This window comes from Mustela nigripes, chromosome 1 (assembly GCF_022355385.1).
Source record: "Mustela nigripes isolate SB6536 chromosome 1, MUSNIG.SB6536, whole genome shotgun sequence".
Lineage (NCBI taxonomy): Eukaryota > Metazoa > Chordata > Mammalia > Carnivora > Mustelidae > Mustela > Mustela nigripes.
This window is the reverse complement of record NC_081557.1, coordinates 243,719,725-243,740,511: the sequence shown is the minus strand read 5'-3', so window position 1 is coordinate 243,740,511 and position 20,787 is coordinate 243,719,725. Positions and strand designations below refer to the sequence as shown.

The following is a 20,787-nucleotide window of genomic DNA, read 5'->3' as shown; positions in this document are numbered from 1 at the left end:
AGAGATATTCCTTGAGCTGAGTTTTGGTGGCCAAGTAGGAGAATTGCTAGATAAAATACAGAAATAGCCACATCTGCAGAAGCACTGAGACATTAAGAACTTGATACATTCAGGCAAACAGATGAGAACTGCAAATTAGACACACGGCTGAAGTGTAGGAATAGTTTGTGGAAGGGGCAGAAATTAGGCTAAAAAGAGGTAGACGGGGACCAGAAAATATAGAACTTTATGTGATAATATAAAGAATTTTCATTGCAAAAGTTATTGGAGGATTTTCAAGTTCAGGATGAATGTCATGATTGGGTTTGTACTTTAAGAAGGTCACACTACAAAGAGTATAGAATAACTCTGAAGGTTGCTGGCCGGATGATGGTGTCATTTACTATGGGAACATGCAAAGAGCAGGTTGGGGAGAAGGATTTTAAGTCCCAGTTTTTTGATGTGATGGGCTTGAAGTGTGTGTTAATTTCCTAAGGGCTACTATAACAAATTTAGTCACTTCAAACACCAGAAATTTATTTTCTCATAGTTCTGAAGGCTAGAATTCAGAAAATCATTAGGGTTGGCTCCTTCTGGAAGCTTTGAGGGAGAAGCTGATCCATGCCTCACTCCCAGCTTCTGGTGACAAGTCGTGGCATTTCTTGCCTTGTAGAAACATTACTTCAGTCTCTGCCTCTGTCTTCCCAATGCCTTCTCCTCTGCGTGTCTTTGTCCTGTTCTTCTCTTTTAAGGACACCAGTCATGAGATTTAGAGCTTAACCCAAATCCAGGGTGATCTCTCTTGAGATCCTTAACTTATTTATATAAGTTAAAAACCTGTTCTCAAAACCCTATTTTGAAAGGCCTATTTCCAAGTAATATCACACTCGCAGGTACTGGTGACTCGGACTTGGATATATTTTGGTGGGGGGACACTATTCAATGAAGGATAACTGTCTTCCTCATCTGACTAGTACTCTAGCCTTGCTTTGCACTTCCAAAAGCAAAAGGAAATGCAGAATTAAAGACTGTGTTATGTTGTAGAAAGAGCAAAAACTTTAGCCAGAAGAAACTGGGTTCAATCCAGGCTCTATATTAGTTGAAAACTCAGGCTTTTAACCTCTGAGAGTCTTGATTTCTTTATTTTTAAAATGGGGATAATATGACCTATTATAAAACTGGCAGGGAAGTTAAATACTCATTCTCAGGTGTATGGTAGACCCTACTATTTTAAAAAAAAAAAAAAAGCTTAAAGATAACACATTTAGAAATTACCCACATTAAAGATGGGGTTATGTGAGTATAACGCGTGCTCAGACTACAGCAACAGACACGAAGAATGGGGAGGTGACCTGTCAGAGAGACAGACGTCAGCAATGAGGGCTCCCAAGAGAAGGTGACTTTTCAGATAGTCAAAGGGGCTTTTGGCATCAAGAAAATCAATTACCAGGTCACCGCCTAAGTCAAAGAGAAGTTAGCAAAACAAAGGCAGGGCTTCTAGTCTTAAAAACTGGGGTATCAGGCAGATTTCTAAGATGTTATGAAGTTTCTGTGCTATGCTAGGCGTTCCAGATAAAAGGACAAGTAAGACATGGACCTTCCAGATAGAGCTCACCATCTTTCAGGTGACACAGACAGGTAAACAAGATAAATTACAATAATGTGCTACAAAAGACAAGCGGAGTTCAAGGACAGACCAGCTAAAAACTGCCTGTGGGAGACTGGGAAAGCTTTAGAGTGTGTGTGACATTTGGATGGATTCTAGGAGGATGGCTAGAGCGTGCTTGCCAGAGAAAAAGAGGAGCTCTTTTCAAGCAGAGGAAAAAGAGGTAAAGTGTAGGAAGTAAGACCTATGGTACCAGAAATGGAGGATCAGTCAGAAGCCCAGGACCAGAGCCAAAGTGTTAACAGACTTACTGCTGACTCCCAACGCTTTGTACTACAATTTACAGTTATCCTGGTTAAGATGCAGGTTTGTCCTAGAGATCCTAGCAGGACTGAGCACAGAGATGGGAGTCAGTAATCCTAGCATTTGGGAACGAAGATAAACATATTCATGACCAGTAAGCTACTGACATTAGCCAAAATCAGAGAGAAGGGGAAAGTTTGTGAGGGATTTCTTATGCAACAGATGATCTAATTTATACTTCACAGCCATGTTCTGATGGAAAGCAGGCAGAGCCATGAAATAACAGTTCAGTCATCAAAAAAAGCAAAATTGAGCTGGTTCCTAGAAAAAGAACATTTTTGCCAGCTGGTCTCTTTGCTCTTTCCTGCTGACTTAGGCGGCCCTGGGCCCCAAAGGTGCTTTCTAGAAGTGGTTTCAGCTCCCTGAGAAACAGCTCTTACACCTCGGTTGCTACCCACCCATTGCGTTGAAAACAAATAAATAAGATCAACGTTGGGTTCTAGTGTGCTGTGAGCATCTATTAGCTTGGGTTTCCCACAATGTGTACCGACAACACCGTCTCCAATAATAAATGGAAAATCCAACCCCAATACCACCGAAGAAAGCATCAGACTTCACAGGCTCTCCAAAGTTAAGCAGCATCCCTAAAGCGGCTTCACGTCCTCCTCGAGTCCTCTCACTTGCCAAGATTTTAGCTGGCTAATCGGCAACGTGCTAACTTCCGTGCACCAGGACACCACCCCCGTCCCCGTGTGTTCTCCAATACGCCTCTTCCCGCCCTGGCCACGGAGACCCCGGCCCATAAGGCAAGGAGGACGCGACAGCTCGGGACCGCGCCAGCCCTCGGTGAGGGGAACCGACGGCGAAGGAAGGGGCGGCGTCGTCGTCTGAAGCGCCCCTTCGGGAGAATGGAGGCGGGGGCGGCGGACCTCGCCCGCGGGCAGCCGGAGGACACGGAGACTTCCCAGCGCCGGAGGGGCAGGGGTGCGGCGAGCGGAGCCCCCTCCCCCTCCCCCACACACACCCGGCGGCCAGGGCGCAGGCGCACGGGGTGCGGCCGCGGCGGGGAGGGCGGCGGCGCGGGGCGCGGGAAGATGGCGGCAGCGGCGGCAGCGGCGGCGGCCGAGCAGGTCTGGGAGCCATGCTGCAGCCGGGGGCAGGAGGGGTCGGGGAGGCCGCGACCGGCCGGTGGGGACCGCCGTGGGGACCGCCGTGGGGCGGGTCGGCGGAGGCCGGGACGCGAGGGCGGGCGGGCGGGGGCCGCCGCGGGCCGGGCTCCGGGGGGCGGAGCGGGCGGGAGGAGCTGTCCGCCGCCGGGGATGCCGGCGAGGGCCGGGCGGCGGCTCCGCGGGCAGGGGCTCCGGGTCGCCGAGGGGAAGCCGGCGGCGGCCCTCGGTCCGGCCGGCTGCCCCTCGGCGGGGCTGAGGAGGGGTCGCCGCCTGAAGGGCGGGGTGGCGGCCGTGGCAGCCGGGAGCCTGCGCCAGGACGTGCCGGGGACGTGCCGGCTTCGGTGGCCAGCGGGGATGCGGGTAAAAATAGCCTGAGCCCCGGAGCGGGGAGGCTGCCCTGACGCCCGCCGACACCCGTCAGCTGCTGCCGGGAGGTCCGCTTGCGGCCACTGCTGTGCCTGCCATCCCTCGTACGCTGGCATCGGGTTTCTCCCCACCGCTTTGGTTATGGAGATTCGGTCATCAGTTTAAAACTGCCTCTGTCCAGCTGGTTTAAAATTACTTTTTTAATGCTTTATCAACTATTTCCTGATCTGAATTGTAAACGTGTACCTCCGAGCAGTTTAAAAGACTATTCCCCCCCCCCAAAGCAAGCTAAACATTTACATACACATACGTGCATGCATGTTGCATACACATAGGTAGTGTTGCTAGAGTATTTTGTTGTAATAAAAATAATTTTCGTAGTCACTTTTTTCCTTAACTGTTCTTTCCCTTTACAAAACTATGAGTGAGACTTTCCTTGGAAAAAGTCTCATTCTACAGCATTGCTGAAGAAATAAATGCAAGTCAAGTTGCCAGCATTCTGTTCTCAGAAAACTTAACTGCTTTGTATGCCACTGGAACAGTCATTCTGAAAGACACAAAAAATAGATGAAATCCACCTTCAAGAAGCTTAAAGTCATACTGCCAAATAAATACAGAGAAATCAGCTAAGAGGGCAAGCTACAGATCATAACAGTAAATTAAAATCTAAGGGAGTAAGTAAGAGTAAAAGGAGGCAAAGCTTCTTGGGGTTGTTGAGATTAAAATTGTTCCTTGGCTTCCCTGATTTCCCTCCTGACATCTCAGCTCTTATTTTAGATGGTTCTTTTTTTTTAATCTGCATCCCCTGTTGATGCTCTGGGGGTTCCACCAAGGTTCTATTCTTGCTTTTCACATAAATTGGGCAATCTGGTTCATTCCTTCGTTTCTACTCCAGAGTTAAACATAGGTCTCCAGCCTGAACTGAAATTTCCACAAGCACCCCAAACACAGAAATGTAGAAAACTGGATTGCGTCGTATTTACCATTAAAAGGGCTACAACCATCCGTCCTTGGTTAACCTAGCTAGAAACTTGAGAGCTGGACCTATCTAAGGGAGCTCAAAAGGGACCCACACTTGGTTTGATGTTCTGCTGTTCCAGGTGTGATATTTGAACAAAGGGCCCCACATTTCCTTTTTCCTCCAGACCACACATGAATATAGCAGGCCTCTACCTGAGAGTCATCTTAGATCCCCTCTGGGTCCCAGTCACAGCCAATCAATCACCAGGTTCTGTAGTTCTTCCTCTTAATGCCTCTCCCCATCTTCTCTTCATCTAAAGCTCCGTCAAGCCTTCCTTTGGACTAATATCAACACTTACCTGACAGTTGATATATCTTTATCTCTAAACTCTTCTGTTCCAGCTCATCTCTTTTTAGTACGTGACTTTGATTTTGCCGTAATGCAAATCTGATTGTATCGCTAACCCACTTTAAAATTTTAGTAGTTCCCCATCACCTTTAGGACAAAGTCCATTGTTCCTGACACAGTACTTAGTCCATTCATTTGCTGGCCCCAAACCATATCTCAGACCTTATTTTTTGCACCATTTCTATACTCATCCTCTTACCATCCACAGAAACTACCAAAATTAGTTCACACTGAGATAACTTGTATTCAGAGTTTCCCTGCTCTTCTCTCTGCCTGGAATGCCTTTTCTGTGCTTTTGCCTGGCTTACTCCTATTTATCCTCCCAAGGTTCAGATGAAATCTCAGTCTTTCTTAAAAACCTGCCCCTGCTGCTTCTGCTTGCTAAGTAGAGCTGCAGTCCTCTTTTGTACCCTTTCAGCATTCTGTGCGTTTGCCACCACTGTTGAACTGCCACTGCTAGTGACCCGGTCTGTCTACTCTCCTGGCCTATCAGGAAGTTCACTGAGGGTAGGTGCTTTGTCTGGCCTATCTTGGTGATCTGGGGCATTTGGCATATAGTAACTCTTCAATAAATCATAAATGTATCAAATTGAATATAATAATTTACATGAATTGGCAGAAAAGAGTAAAGAATGCATCCCAGGAGGGATCAATTTTGTCTTGTCTCTCTTTGTTGTAGACCTTTTATTCAAGCTCCGACTTTTAAATTGCCCATACCATGTCTGTGACAATTAGAGGAAAGTATATCTCCCTTAAGGTATTCTATGCCTTCTTGCAAAAAGTATCAAAGTGCACACTCCACTCTAAGATGTCAGCAGCATGAGTGTACCCTCATGCAGACACACAACCTACACAATACTCAACAACCTGTTTGGGGAAAAAAATCTGGTGAGTAGACTGAATTATCTTCTATAGAGCCTTCCTTGCTGCTTTGTGGAATTACAAAAATTGTATCTGCTGCATTATTCACAATGATTAGTCCTGTCATTTTCCATTTTCCATAAACCCCTAACCAGCCTGCTACCTCTGCCACCACGGTAAGATTCCAGTAGCCTTCTCCACTCTTTCTTGGCAGATGACCTTAGCTTTCACATCCCAAAGAAAAAGAAGGTTTTCTCTCCTGGGTGTGAACTGTTTCATTGAAGTGGGAAGCCTATCCTGAAAGCCTAGTCTTTTCTCATGTACTCGTATCACTTTCTTTCCTGCCTCCTGGAGGGTCTCATTTCCTACATTATCCTGCCCAACTGTGAGATCTTCCATCTTTGCACCTCTTGGCATCTTTCCCTCTGCCATCAAATATACAACTCTTCCCCCAAATTGGCGGGGGCCAGGGGGAGGAGAGGTGGTTACTAACAGCAACCACAAAAGCACAGTTTTCCTCTGATAGTACATAATTCTTTAGCTATCGTCTTCTCTTTTTTCCTCTCTTCTCTTTCTAGACTGGAAAGTAGATGCATACATGTGATATCTTTTTAGACTGTGCCCAGCTTACTGGTTTGCTTCCCAGAGTTCACCTTTGAAGGTTGAAGCACTTCTTGACAAAGCAGGTTCAGCAACACTACATATCCTTGGTTTTCCTACCATTCATTGTATTTCTCACTTTCCACCATAGCTGCACATTTAAATTTTCCCAAGACTGTGTCCTTGGTCACTTGTTCTCTTTCCTGTATGCTATTTTTCATAGTACACTGATGCACTCTTGTGGATTTAATTTACCTCGGGGCTAAGCTCTCAGATCTGTATCCCTAGTCCTGACTGATCGAATACCCCATTCCGTCCTTCCCCTTGCCTTTGAGCCATGTGGTTATTTCTCATTTAGTTTAAGTGCGACATAGGCAGACTCTTCTGCCTCCTCCATTCCCCATATTTAGCTAGTCCCCATTCAGTACACATGAGATTCTTTGAAGCTGGTTGCAAATTCAGTCAGCTCCTCTCACGAAGTATGTTTTTAATCTTTCCTTTTTCATCCCACGTTAGTTTAGGCCCTCATTACCTCATTACTTCAAACCTCCATCATGGCAACATCCCCAGCAGCCTGCTCACTGATGTCCTGTTTCCTCTCTCTTACAAACACCCACACGTTTAGCATCTTGAAATGTGTGTCTTTCGTGTCCAGGAACCTCCAAGGACTCCCAGTTAAACAGAAAGACTAGAATTTGTACCCAGCAGTCCAAGAATTTTCTTGACCTGCTCTACTTTGCCACTGTAATCTCCCTGTGTTGCCTGCTCTGACCCACCTACTTCCTGTTTCCTTGAAAACAAATGCCAAGCCATCCTGTGTCTCCTCCGGTTGGACTCCGTGGCATGAATTGGCCATGCTATTGATTCTGGCATCTGAGCATACAGATTACTTTATTGCACTGCTAACTATTTTATACCCACATCATATTTATGATATCTAGAGAATAAGGGTCCTGTCCTGTATTTCTTTAGTATTCCTATTTGTGGTATTAGTTTTAAGCATAAAATATTTCATAAGTCCCTATCCAATAAGTAAGTTTTCTCAGAGCTCTAAAATATTTATAAGTTGGGTAGTATCCATTTTTATCCATTTTGTGTTCATAACATATTACCAAAAATACCATTCAACCATAGTGTAAGTTAGAGGTCCTCCAACTTTCTGGTCTTGGGTTATTTTTATGCTCTTAAAAGTTACTGAGAGGGCGCCTGGGTGGCTCAGTGGGTTAAGCCGCTGCCTTTGGCTCAGGTCATGATCTCAGGGTCCTGGGATCGAGTCCCACATCGGGCTCTCTGCTCGGCAGGGAGCCTGCTTCCCTCTCTCTCTCTCTCTCTGCCTGCCTCCCCATCTACTTGTGATTTCTCTCTGTCAAATAAATAAATAAATAAATAAAATCTAAAAAAAAAAAAAGTTACTGAGAACCCCAAATAACTTTTATTTATGTGAGTTATAGTCATTGATATTTACCATATTAAAAATTAAACTGGAGAATATTTGAAACACAGGAATACACAAGCACACATTCCATTAGCTGTTAGAGCCTTGATGTCACATACAGTCATTTAGCCTCTGCAAAACTCCACTGAACATTCATGAGAGAAGAGTAAAAAAGATAAGTAACATCTTGGTATTATTTTGAACACAGTTTTTACTCTCCAGGCTTCTGTAGGAGTTCAGGGAGCTTCTCCTGGTCTTCCTTGCCCATACTTTGAAAACTGCTGATAGAAGATAATGTTACCTTTAGCCAACTGGGGTGATAAATAGCAAACAGTGTCAGCCTTTCCAATTTTTTTTCTTACAAATGAAATATATATATATATATATATGTATATATATATACATATATATATATGGAATGCATATTACACATATATAATGAAACAAATCACTATAAATCATTAATAAAAAAAAAGATGAACCATGTGGAATATATATGTCAATTCTTACCCCAGATGAACTAGCTGTACACTTCAGGTACACTGGAAATGTTCAAAGCAGAGGGTAGAAATGTGTTATCAAGAGTCACACTAAAGCTTCTCCACTACCCCTCTAAGCATAACAACATCCTGAATTGGAGCCTACAGCTCAACATGACTTCAAGTTTATCCATGGAAAATATGTGTTTCAGCAGTTCAGCAGTTCAGTTTTCTTTCATTAGGAATGTGCACTTCATAAATAAATGCATTGAAAAGAGTGGGTATGGCTGTTCCATTGTGTTGTATTTTGTTTTTAGCAAAGTTCCAACGGTCCTGTAAAGAAGTCCATGCGGGAGAAGGCTGTCGAGAGAAGGAATGTCAATAAGGAGCATAATAGTAATTTCAAGGCCGGATATATTCCAATCGACGAAGATCGCCTCCATAAAACGGGATTGAGGGGGAGAAAGGGCAATTTAGCCATCTGTGTCATTATCCTCTTGTTTATCCTGGCTGTCATCAATTTAATTGTAAGTATGTGGTACAGAATTTTCTTTTTGTAATGACCATGGAGTGCTCGCTTAGGCAGCACATATATTAATTACCATGGGGAATTTTTTAGTGAAATCATAGACTTTGTTTCTATAATTTCTTTCAAAACCCTCTTACCTTCTGCTTTTCAATACATGTTTTCTCACTTTAAGTTTTTCTTAGATGCACAGTTACCCTTCCCAGTGTGTGCAAAGAGCCCCTGACTTGCTTACTCTCCAAATATTGTCTAACAGAATCCTGTCTTCCTAATTTCACAAGCAACAGTGCCTTTTATCAAATGTTTTTGAAACAAGAGATTCCATCTTTTACACATAGAAAAGACCCACTGGCCTTTTTTAAAATTTATTATTAAAGTGTAGCTAAGATACAATATTATTCTTAGTTTCAGGTGTACAGCATAAGGGATTGGACAGTTCTCTACAGTACTCAGGGCTCACTGTGAGCATAGTCACCACCTGTCACCAAATAGTGTTATTACAGTGTTACTGACTGTATTCCCTATGCTGTGCTTTGCATCTCTGTGACTTATTTTATAAGTTTGTATCTCTTCTTACTGAGTTAATATGTTATTTATTTTTTAAAAACCTAGTATGCTAGTATTGCCACATGTTAATTTTATTTAGAAGAAAATGTGCATGGAACATTTCCTTTAAAGGACTTAGCTTTGGGAAGGGTAAAGTCAGCTGGGTAGGAGACACTTGACTGCCTTCACCTCTCCTAAAAAAATATAACCCTTTCTGTTCTCATTCAGCTTTTCCTAAATTTAGTATTACCTCCTCAACCAGATTTTAAAATCGTAAACCCTTGTTTGACAGAGAGTTATCTTTTGTAGTGTTGTCTATGTTGTTATAGACTGGAAGGATCTGGTAGGCGAGTTTACTCTAAGGTGCTGAAGACCTAATATGTTACCTTTTCCAAAGATACTTGCTTTTCTAAAGAAGAAGACTTAATCCAAGGTTGTAACTACCTGAGGGTTAAACTTGAACCCCTCTGGCATGTGTGGAGATGACATATGCCAAGGGTTGTTATTGGTCTACCTGTGACGGATGAACATGGGCCACAGAGGGTCTAAAGCAATTTCATTTATTTTTATTTTTGGCTCCTAATACTTTTAAGCCAGTCCTTTATACTTTATGTTCCTCCCAAACCTTTGTGTTTCATTCTTCCCGTACATTGGAAAGAGCTGGTACTGTAAATAGCTTTTCTAGGAGCACGTGTTCTGAATTTATTTTATTTTATACATTTTTGTTGTTGTTGGAAACTTCTGGTTAAGATGGAAGAATGAAGACATTTTTCTCCCCTTCCTCTTTAAAAAGCTCATCCCAAGGTAACAAAGTCAAGAAACAGAAATACATTGAAGGAACGTGGGAGGCAACCGAAATCCTAAACCATAATGTATGAAGACAAGAAAGCAGGAGGAGAAATGGCAGTTCACTTACCAGAGAAGGGAACCTGTTCCTTTGTGTTGGTGACAGAGCCTTGCATATCGTCAGGAATTGGAAATACAAGTACCATGAAAAGCAGGAGTAAGGCAGGAATGGAAAGCAGCTTTTCAAGAACCCTGTAGAAGCAGTCAGAGATCCCTAGCCTCCTCTGCCTTCCGGCCAGCAGTTAGGCAACCTTGCCTTGTAACCCCACACAGCATGTCGTGGAAGGGAGAGGATTCTTCCTGCCTGAGGAGAGGAGGGATGCTGGAAGCAGGCAGGTCTGAATCCTGAGTGCTGAGACCCTGTGTCCCAGCTCTCCAGCTCTCTTCTCAGTCTCTTTCTCCAGCTCCCTGGTCCCAGGCTTCTGTCCCCCAGGCAGGAGATGAGGTAGCCTGCTCGGGGAAAACTGAAGCATCTGGAGAAAAAACCTGTAGATACTGACACCTGGCAAGTCCGAGTGGAAAAGCCACCTCATCTCCTGCTATGAAGCCTGTCACAAGCCCCACCCCACACAGAGAACTTTCTGTGCACTTTTTTAAACCTCACTGTTCAATATGAACACTGAGCCACTAGGGATCCATGGATCTCTTGGAAAGCTCCCAGAATTGAAAAATGATGGAGACCAAAAACACACAAACCATGGGGAAAATAGGAATTCAAGGAGATAGAGAAAATACAATGAATGACAGAAAACTTAAAAAACTAAAACCGATATCTTCAGCGAAAAGAGAGGATATTACATCCACAAAACAAGGATAACATGCCATTAAGAAGGAGCTATTAAAGAATAAGGAAGAACTTGCAGAAATACATAGGGATGGATGGATGAATGGATGGAAAGACAGAGAGATTGGCCAATAAAGAAAAGGAACCCTTCTAGAAAGCTCAATAAAATTAAAGAATCCAGGAAGTGTAACATTCTGTTAATAGGAGTTTCAGAAAAAGGTAAGAAGGAACACTGGGGAGAAAGTTATCAAACATATAAGTCAAGAAAATTTCCTAGAACAGATTGAAAACTACCATTCTAGGTCCAATGTCATGCATAAAAGACTCAAACCAAGGCCATGACTGAAATTTAAGAAAACCAGGGATAATGAGAAGATCCTAAAATCTTCCAGAGGAGAAATAAAAGCAGGTTGTGTATGAAGAACACAAAATCAGAGATGTCAGACCTCTCAAATGCAGCCCAGCAAACCAGACCGCAAGGGCCTTCAAAATTCGGAGGGAAAATAGCACCAACCCTAGAATATCTATCAAGCTAGACTAGTAATCAAATGTGAGGGCTTATAGAGACGTTTTTTAACCATGCACACTCTCAAAATTGCCTTCACATACATACTTTTTTTTTTTTTAAGATTTTATTTATTCATTTGAGAGAGAGAGAGCATGAGAGGGGAGAAGGTCAGAGGGAGAAGCAGACACCCCGCTGGGGTGGAGCTCAACTCGGGACTCCAGAATCATGACCTGAGCCAAAAGCAGTGGCGCAACAGACTGAGCCACCCAGGTGCCCACATATGTTCTTTCTAAGGAGGACATTGGAGGAGAAGCTCACTTCCAGAAGGCACTAACCCAGAAAACTGAAGGCAGGGATGTGGGAAACTGGGTATCCAGCACAGGAGAGAGACAGAGAAGTTCCAGCACAAAACGAAGGAAAAGTTTTCAGTGACAGCTGTATCATCGCAGACCCAGGGGGAACAGTCAGGATTGGAGCAAGCATAGAGTTCCAGTAAGCTTTCCTGAGACAGAAAAATAGAACTCCTAGAATAAATTACCCGAGAGGTTTGGACTTTGAGAACCTTTTACTGAGTGACCTTTTATAAAGACTTTGGAGGTTTTGAAAATTTTCAGTCGGGTTTTCAAAGAAACTAAGCAAATGTGGTCCAGTGCCAAAGAAAGACAAGTATGAAACTCCAGGAGACGCAGAGTACAAAAAAGGAACTGCTCTCTTAGTTACAGTATTTGGCTTAGCCATGAACAGTACTTATACAGTTGCAGTACTAAAAATACTGAACCTGGGTCTAGCTAGCATTTGAGAAGGGAGCCAGTGGAGAAGAAATATAAATGAGATAAATTCTCATCTGCTGAAGTAAGAAATTAATAGGTAAAACCTTAGATTGATGAGTGAAGAAATAATATAATCACATCACTTAAAAATCTGGAAAAATTCTAGATGAAATACCTAAAATTGTTTGAAAGTGGCTGTCACCAGACAAGATGTGGAGGAAGCAGAAGAAATAAGAAACTGCTCTTCTAGCACTCCTAGTACTTTGACTTTCAGCTATTTGCCTGTAATACCCTGATCAAATTGAAATGGGTTTAATTTTCAAGTGGAAACCCAGGTGATGTATTCATATCACTAGTGAGACATCTTAGGAAGTTTAATCCTCTGGCAATTGTCTTTTCTGTTTGTTTTCTAATTATGTTAAATGTAGGCTACCAATTAACAGGGGGCTTGTTTTCTCTTAAAGATAACACTTGTTATCTGGGCTGTGATTCGCATCGGGCCAAATGGCTGTGACAGCATGGAGTTTCATGAAAGCGGCCTGCTCCGGTTTAAGCAAGTATCTGACATGGGAGTTATACATCCTCTTTATAAGAGCACAGTAGGAGGAAGACGAAATGAAAACTTGGTTATCACTGGCAACAACCAGCCTGTAAGTTCCCACATCAGTCGAGGGACATTAGAGGAAAATTCTTTGTAAAAACCTAGAGTGGATTATTGGAAATGGATATTTTCCTCGAGAGACTATTCATAAGCATATTTAATAATTGTCGGTCTTGTAATCTATAAATATTACATGCTTTCTTAATATCTTAATAGGGCAGCATTTCCTGTAATAGATTAATTACTCTAAGAATAGCGTGTTCTTTCTCCTCCGTGCAAGGTAACCTGCAAACAGAGCACCTTCCCAGGTTGGAATTCCCTGTACTTTCTGGGAGTCTAGAAGGGAGTATGCCAGTCGAGTCCGTGGCAGCCCATATAGGTGGCTGCTGTAACACAGGTTTTCAGTGGACCAGAACCTCACGGAGGTATTCTTACCACCCCCTGCCCGCCTTAGGTCTAGGTCCGTCTGTCTGCCCCGTGACCCATGGATTTGTGCAGAGCAGTGCAACCAAACAAGGGTATAAATCCTCATTTTAAGGAACTCTTTTCCCAAATGAATAGAGAGATGCGGTTAAAATCATTGGAAGTTAGTCTATTGTAAAGTGTTTTTAATAATGTTCTTGATGTATTTTGGATGCAGCCTCCTTTGAAAACATATTCATGATAAAGTGTTTCTCTGTAGATTGTTTTCCAGCAAGGGACAACAAAGCTTAGTGTAGAAAAGAACAAAACTTCTATCACCAGTGACATTGGTATGCAGTTTTTTGACCCGAGGACTCAGAATATCTTATTCAGCACAGACTATGAAACTCATGAGTTTCATTTGCCAAGTGGAGTGAAAAGTTTGAATGTTCAAAAAGCATCTACTGAAAGGGTATGATTTCTTTTGTTTGCTTTATTAATGGAAGAGAATTACTGTCTAAAGTCACAAAGCGGGAGGGGAGTTTTGCTGGTTTATAGTGATGGGAAAGAATAAGTTCTGGAACAGTGGGAAGGACTAGTTAGTTCTAGATTCATCATCTGATCATTATCAAGTCACGTCTCTTAATCTCAACCCCTGTAAAACGTGACTGAAAATTCTTGCCTTTCATATTCCATGGGTGAAACTCCTGTTCCTCTGTCTCTGATAAGAATTCTCACTTTAATTTAGAAATGCTTTTTATTACCTTTTTTTTTTAATAATTTTCAGATTACCAGCAACGCTACTAGTGACTTAAATATAAAAGTTGACGGGCGTGCTATCGTGCGTGGAAATGAAGGTGTATTCATTATGGGCAAAACCATTGAATTTCACATGGGCGGTAATATGGAGTTAAAGGCAGTGAGTATTTCTTCATAGTTTTAGAGAATTAGTAGATTCTTGGGCATATAAATCTATATGTGGAACAGTATACAATTATTTAAAATGGTAATGTAGTTGTATATTTTTTGATATGGGGAGATGTTCAAAATGGACTCTGAAGTGGAAGACAGTTATAGTTTGTGAAATGTCTCATTTTTATTTTTCAGAACATATGTACATTCATAAATACCTAGAAGGGTATGCCAGAATGTCAACAATGGTTGACTATGGGTAGCAAGATAACAGATGACTTTAATTTTATTTTTCATTCTGCTTGCCTCTTGTTTTCTAAAAAAATTTTTTACAACATGTTACCTGTATTATTTTAAAAGGCAAAAATAAATAAACTTCCAAAATTCTGGAAGAATTCTCAAAGTAAGAATTATCATAGTAATTATCCATTCCCTGAAGTTGTTGGTTTTTGGCTTCTTTTTTAGATGTATAATTTCTTATTTTTTTATTAATATATAATGTATTATTAGCTCCAGGGGTACAGGTCTTGAATCGCCGGGTTTACACACTTCACAGCACTCACCATAGCACATACCCTCCCCAATGTCCATAACCCCATGTTGGGTTTTTTTTTAATTAAAGATTTTTCATGCCCTTTCCCAAATTTTATATCCAGTGATGTGAAAATCAATTAGCAAATGTACAAAATATATTTTATTTACCCATCTATTATTAACTGCAAAGGGAAAAGATTTTGCCTTTATTATAGCTATTGTGTGTGTGTGGTTTTTTTTAAAGATTTTATTTATTTATTTGACAGACAGAGATCACAAGTAGGCAGAGAGGTAGGCAGAGAGAGAGGAGGAAGCAGGCTCCCCACTGCGCAGAGAGCCTGATGCGGGGCTCCATCCTGGGACCCTAGGATCACAATCTGAGACGAAGGCAGAGGCTTTAACCCACTGAGCCACCCAGGTGCCCCGAAAAGTGAAGTTTTGTCCTTCACAGATTATATCTGAACTTCAGTAGGTAACATATCTCATGTAAGGGAGCCAGATATCCAAAAACTGTTTATTCTGCTTAGTTTTGATCAAAGCATATTTATTCAATATGTCCTTGGCCACCAGCAATGTGCTACTTAACTAAAGCTAATTAAATTATTTTACCAAGCATCATATATGACAGAAATAAAATTAATCCTAAGGACTTATAAAAATAAAATAATTATTTCCTTTTATTTAAAGTTAATTTAACTTAGAAAAAATAAGCCTTAAAAAATTGAGTTTTCCATTTTCATAAATAGCATTCTCCTCTAAAACACATATTACAATTTCTAAATAACAAAGATAAACACAAATGTGTTTCTTGCCAGAAACTCAATAGCAATACTGAGTATATTTTGCCTGTATTGTAGTAAGAAGCCATTCCTCTTAAGAGAATAGTGTTGAGGAAACATCACAATGGGGCTATTATTCTCAGCACTGGAAACTCAAAGAAGCAAGAGGCTTGATAGCCGGCATATAGCCATTAGCAAGTTACCTAAATCTTTTTTTTTTCCCTACCTGAAAATTCTGTCTGTAGTTGATATGGGAAATATTAAGATACTTTGAAATATATATTCATACATATCAGTTTCTCCACAATTAAAGAAAAACAAGCCACCAGTACTGAAAAGATAATTAGCTTTATAATCCAGTTAATATCAGTGGTTAGTTTTTAAATGTAGAGCTAATTATAAGAAAAAAAAATTTTTAAGTAAGAATTTTATCAATTAAACTGCATTTAAAGAAATAACTGCTCTAGCAATTTAAAGAAAGTAAAATTAAATGACCACAAGATGGCAACATTGAAACAAAATTTCAAAATTCATCACAAGGACTCTGTTTATCCCATATGCATATTAACACTACATAGTCACTTAGCTATTAACATTTCTTCAAACCCAACTTTGTCTCATTGCTTTGAATGCCTTCTATAACCCAATGACTCTCCAATTTGGAACTCCTGCTTTAATCTCTTCTCTGAACCAAGACTCACATACTCAGCTGAGTTCTCCACTCCAGTACATAATAGGCACCTCCAATTCAACAAGTCTAAAATCTTCATACCCTCTCTCTCCCCAAACATGCCTTTCTTTCAGTGTTCCCATCTTGTTAAATGGTGCCCATCAGTCCATCAGCAAAGCCTTAAAAAAATAGAGCCTGACTGCTTCTCATTGCCTCCACCACCACCACCGATGATATAAACCACCACATCCCGCCGCACTGTTGGAATGGCCTCCCAAATGGTCTGGCTGCTCTCATTCACCCCTGTAGTCAGTGATCTGTGCAGCAGCCAGGGTGATCCTGTCTCAGAGATCACATCACTTCCACATTCAGACCTCTCCCAATGGCTTCTCATCTAACTGGGGATAAAACTCAAAGTCCATTCAGTTCCCCAACATGTCTGGCCCCAAGTTATTTCTTTGACTCATTTCTTGTTACTCGACTCCCTTGTTCTCTCTGCTTTAGCCACACTGGCTTCTACCTGTTCCTCGAACACCTAGCACATCTTCATACTGGGGCCTTGGCATGTATTGGGTCCTCTGCCTGAAGGGCCCTTCCCCGATTGCCCACATGGCTTACTCATCTCATCTGGTTTCTGCCACACTGTGACCACCTCAGGGAGGCCTTCCCTGACCAGCCTGTATAAATAGAGCCCCTGCCTGGTCACTCTCTCTGCTTACCTTTTTTTCCCAGTGATGTTATATTTATTTTACCTGTTCACCTGTTTATTTTCTGCCACTCCCCATTAAAACGTCAGCTGTATGAGAGCTTGGACTTAGCTCTCTGTTAATTGCTGGATCCTCAGCACCTAGAATAATATCTAATACATAGTAGACACTTAATAATTATTTGTTGATTGAGTGAAAAGAAAAGAGGAGGAAAGAAGAGAGAGAGAAGCTTAGGAGTTCCCAAAAATAAAGGGGCTACAGTACAAGAATGTTCCTGAAACAGTACACATGGAGAAGAGAACCTCGAGGCAGTTTTCTTTGAGTGCCCGGTCTTCAAAATTATCTGGTTTGAATCTTGATTTGTGGTGTACAAAAACATTAGAAATTAAAATTAATTTTTCTATAGGATACCAGTCAGTAACTTTGTAAAAACTCTCTTAAGAAGTAACAAGTGAAAATGACCTGTATCAGTCTTATGCACTTAGGAATTTTGATATAATTTTAATAGAGGGTGTTATAACTGTATTGATACACACTATGAACTAAAGAGGTCACTAGTTGAATCTTGACATTGGTTTTGTTTTCCCTGTTGTTGTTTTGGTCATGACTTTACTGTTTTTTTACACCACTTATTTTCCTGGTTACTATTCTAAGTTTTGTTTATTAATTTTGTTCTATTTGTGGAGGTAAATAAATCATGTTATTATTCTCCTGATAGGAAAACAGCATCATCCTAAACGGAACTGTGATGGTTAGCACAAGTCGCCTACCTAGTTCCTCCAGCGGAGACCAGTTTGGGACGGGCGACTGGGTGCGCTACAAGCTGTGTATGTGTGCAGACGGGACGCTCTTCAAAGTACAAGTGACGGGCCAGAACATGGGCTGCCAGATCTCAGACAATCCCTGTGGAAACACTCACTAGAAGAACCCGAGAGGTCACCCGCGTGTTCATAGCGTGACTTTTTTTAAGAGTGTGCATGCAAGTCATATTTTTAGAGAGTTCGCGATAACTCTCACCTACAGAGCACTACTGTACCTATTATGTAACTCCATATTTAAAAGATTCTCAGCTTAAATTTGAATACATTTCATTAAGTTGCACTGATCTTCAAATTACAGTTCTAAAGTAATTATCAGAAGTGAATACAAGCAAAATTCATCTTGAAAGAAGTATTTTTAAAATCCCGCTGTTCTTTGTCTAAAGGATAAAGGGCTGAAGCAACCGATCAGACTCACTGTAAGTACATTTGGTAAATGGGGATGCACCCACTTAAGGGGACTGAAAGGTGCACCGTTAGTAAATGTTACACGCTCTGTCTTTTGGCTTCTGAGAGAATGGTCTCGGATTTTTAGTGCATTAATTTTCAGCTGTGTTCTCAATGCAAGTGAAATCATTAAAGAACGTCACATATGTGATTGGTAAGAAACTGTGGTTTCTTAGTTTTGCACTAGGATGAAAATACTCCGTAATAGAATATTTACTTGCTAACTATTGATGAGTATGAAATGTTCACAATGTGGTAGAAATTGAAACACCAGCTTTAATTGTTAGATCCTGATGTCAGCTGTGGTTTACATGACTCATTCTAGCCACTGTCCCAGGCACTGTGTCTGTAACATCGCTGATTCTCACCACAGCTCTGGATGTAGGGCTTATTATCCCAGGTTTTCCCCTTAGGAAACTGAGGATCAGAGGAGTTAAGAGACTTACCTTATGTCACACAGTATAATAGCAGCCCGGGTTGGGACTGGAGCTCACATGTGATTCAAACCTAAAATGTACCTGCTTCCAAATACTGTGTCCTTTTCACTATCTGCACTGAAGTCTTAATATTTAAAAATATAAAAAATATATAAAAAATATTAAGACAAATTCAGACTCACTTAAGCAGGTAAGGATCAAATAAAACAGCCATGCTTACTCTAGTTTAAAAAATTAAAAATCAATCTCATGTCAAAAAAATTGGCCAACTGCTATCAGATTTTAAACTAGCTTGTGCCAATCCAAAATATGCGATAGAAAAGTCCAGTTAGTCTAGCTGTAGGCTACTGCAGTTTCCTAACTGATGGGCCTTGGCCCCTGGGGGTACCTGAATTGAGTAAAAGTGTCACTAAGATATTTAGACCCTCAGGCCTCAGGGCAATGCAGTGCGAAGCTGGAGGCGGTGGCCCCAGGGAAGTCCACCCCACTGCACCATTCAAGGAGCACCGTTGCCCTGTGTGCTGGGCTGGAACAAAGTTGGGCAGCATGGTGTGAAGGGTGCGGATAGAGAAAATTCGTCTTTAAGTAGCTTTGGAGTAAGTATGAGAACTGATCTCTGCTCCTCATATCCCAATCCCTGAAGCCAGTTGATTTTTAATGTATTTTATAATTGACTTAAAAGGAACTCTCTGGTATTATTAATCACACACAGAGCATCAGGGGCCAAGTTTTCAAAATAGTTTACTGTAAAATAAGCAGTAGAGATAAATCATAAGCCCCACTCTGCGTTCAAGTCTAACAGTATTCTGCTGTGGTCACTTTGAACTGTGCAGATAAGAAAATCGATACAAAAACGGATCTGCATTCAGCCTACGCACAGTTCTCTCTGATAGAGCAACCAGATGCCTTAGAGATTACGAGCAGTCATTAAAGTGTACTGAAGGAGATGAGCTTACTATATAATACTAAGTGCAGTTTTTAAATGAGGGGGAAAGTGAACTTTATTTTTTTTTATTTAAATCCAGTTAGCCAATATATAGTACATTAGTTTCAGATGCAGTGTTCAGTAAGTTATCAGTGACCTATGACACCCAGTACTCATCACCTCATGTGCCCTCCTCAATGCCCGTCACCCAAGAAGTGAACTTTCTGACCTCTGAGTGTTATTAATTGTTGTGATAGTCAGAACTTATTTCAATATATGCAGTGTCATTTCATATTTGAATGATGTTCAGAAAAATCCGTTGGAATTTTCATTCAGACACATAGTCTATTTTTAATTTCACATTCTTGTCTGTTCTATTTAGATTTGCTTGGAAAGTCTCTAAATATTTTTGCAAAAACCACAAAACACTACGTTACAAAGTATTATTTATTGAGTATAATTCACGAAGCAATCTATTTTTACTCAACTCTTTGAGAAATACTTGTGTTTTTGATACATCTCCATTAAGTGCTTTTAACATGAGAGGATATTTTGATGTTTTTACAGGACTGTAAAGGTAACAGGTACAGTATTTTAGGACACTTTGCAGGTAGCCTTTGCCTTTTCACTGAGATGTAGACCTGGAAAACTCACGGGAAATGAGATCAGGAACAAACCGTCCATTTCACTTGCGATCTATTTTGCATAATGGTAAAACTTCAGCTCCTCGTTCTCACCACCAGATGGTATTTTTCAAAACCCGAAATGTTAACTTTGCCTCTTTCTCCTGGTTGTTCATCCCCTGCCTTGAGCACTGACTGATAGGACAGGAAGCAGACTCCGGGAAAGCAGATAGACAAAGACAGGCTCCTAGGAGAAGGGGGGTAGATTCGTGTTTGTGTAAGTAACCGCACTACTTCAGAGAGAGGTCACAATGACGAGGGAGAAAAATGAAATAAAAGCCAAGTATTTCAGAAACCATCCAACAGGCAGCTGGGAAAATGCAAAACAACACATGGGGGGAGGGGGCTGTCTATATATGGTCTGCAAGATTTAAATATATCCTTATTTGTATTCTTTTTGCGTTATGACAAAAATGAAATAAATTTTGTGTGATAGTTCTAATGATGAAAGGTAGAAGTTCTACCTAGCTTTGAAATAATTTTTTTTAAAGAGGGTAAGAATGTTTATGGTGCTTAACTTGACGAAAAGAGACCACTGAAATGCTGATATTTTTAGAAGTCTTTTAAAAAGTGTTGAGGGGGCAAAGACTACAAATTATGCCATATAAAAATTAACCTCTAACTGTTTTGGATTGCTAACCTGACTTTCAGTTAATTCAGTTTGTAATAACTATTAATGATCTCTCTTTACAATAAAGATTCTGCAAATTGTTTGCTGTTGATTT

The 20,787-nt window shown here is 41.1% G+C and overlaps 1 protein-coding gene across 2 annotated transcripts; it reads left to right on the top strand.

The window, feature by feature from the left end:
- Positions 1 to 2,726: 2,726 nt before the first annotated feature.
- On the top strand, positions 2,727 to 20,773 carry SGCB (sarcoglycan beta). Of its 2 annotated transcripts, XM_059383733.1 has the most exons (6): positions 2,729 to 3,018; positions 8,485 to 8,694; positions 12,612 to 12,797; positions 13,431 to 13,622; positions 13,938 to 14,069; positions 17,471 to 20,773. In XM_059383733.1, the coding sequence occupies exons 1-6, from the start codon at positions 2,797 to 2,799 to the stop codon at positions 17,672 to 17,674; spliced, it is 1,146 nt and encodes a 381-aa protein (XP_059239716.1). In that variant the 5' UTR covers positions 2,729 to 2,796; the 3' UTR covers positions 17,675 to 20,773. The 2 variants fall into 2 exon arrangements, with proteins under 2 accessions (XP_059239726.1, XP_059239716.1); XM_059383743.1 differs by lacking the exon at positions 13,431 to 13,622 and having other exon boundaries at positions 2,727 to 3,018.
- The last annotated feature ends 14 nt before the right edge of the window (positions 20,774 to 20,787 follow it).

Coding starts and splice junctions, on each gene's coding strand:
- SGCB (XM_059383733.1), top strand. CDS start 2,797: ATGGAGGCGGGGGCGGCGGACCTCGCCCGCGGGCAGCCGGAGGACACG. Junction 12,798..13,430: donor TCACTGGCAACAACCAGCCT/GTAAGTTCCCAC, acceptor GTTTCTCTGTAG/ATTGTTTTCCAGCAAGGGAC. Junction 13,623..13,937: donor AAAAAGCATCTACTGAAAGG/GTATGATTTCTT, acceptor AATAATTTTCAG/ATTACCAGCAACGCTACTAG.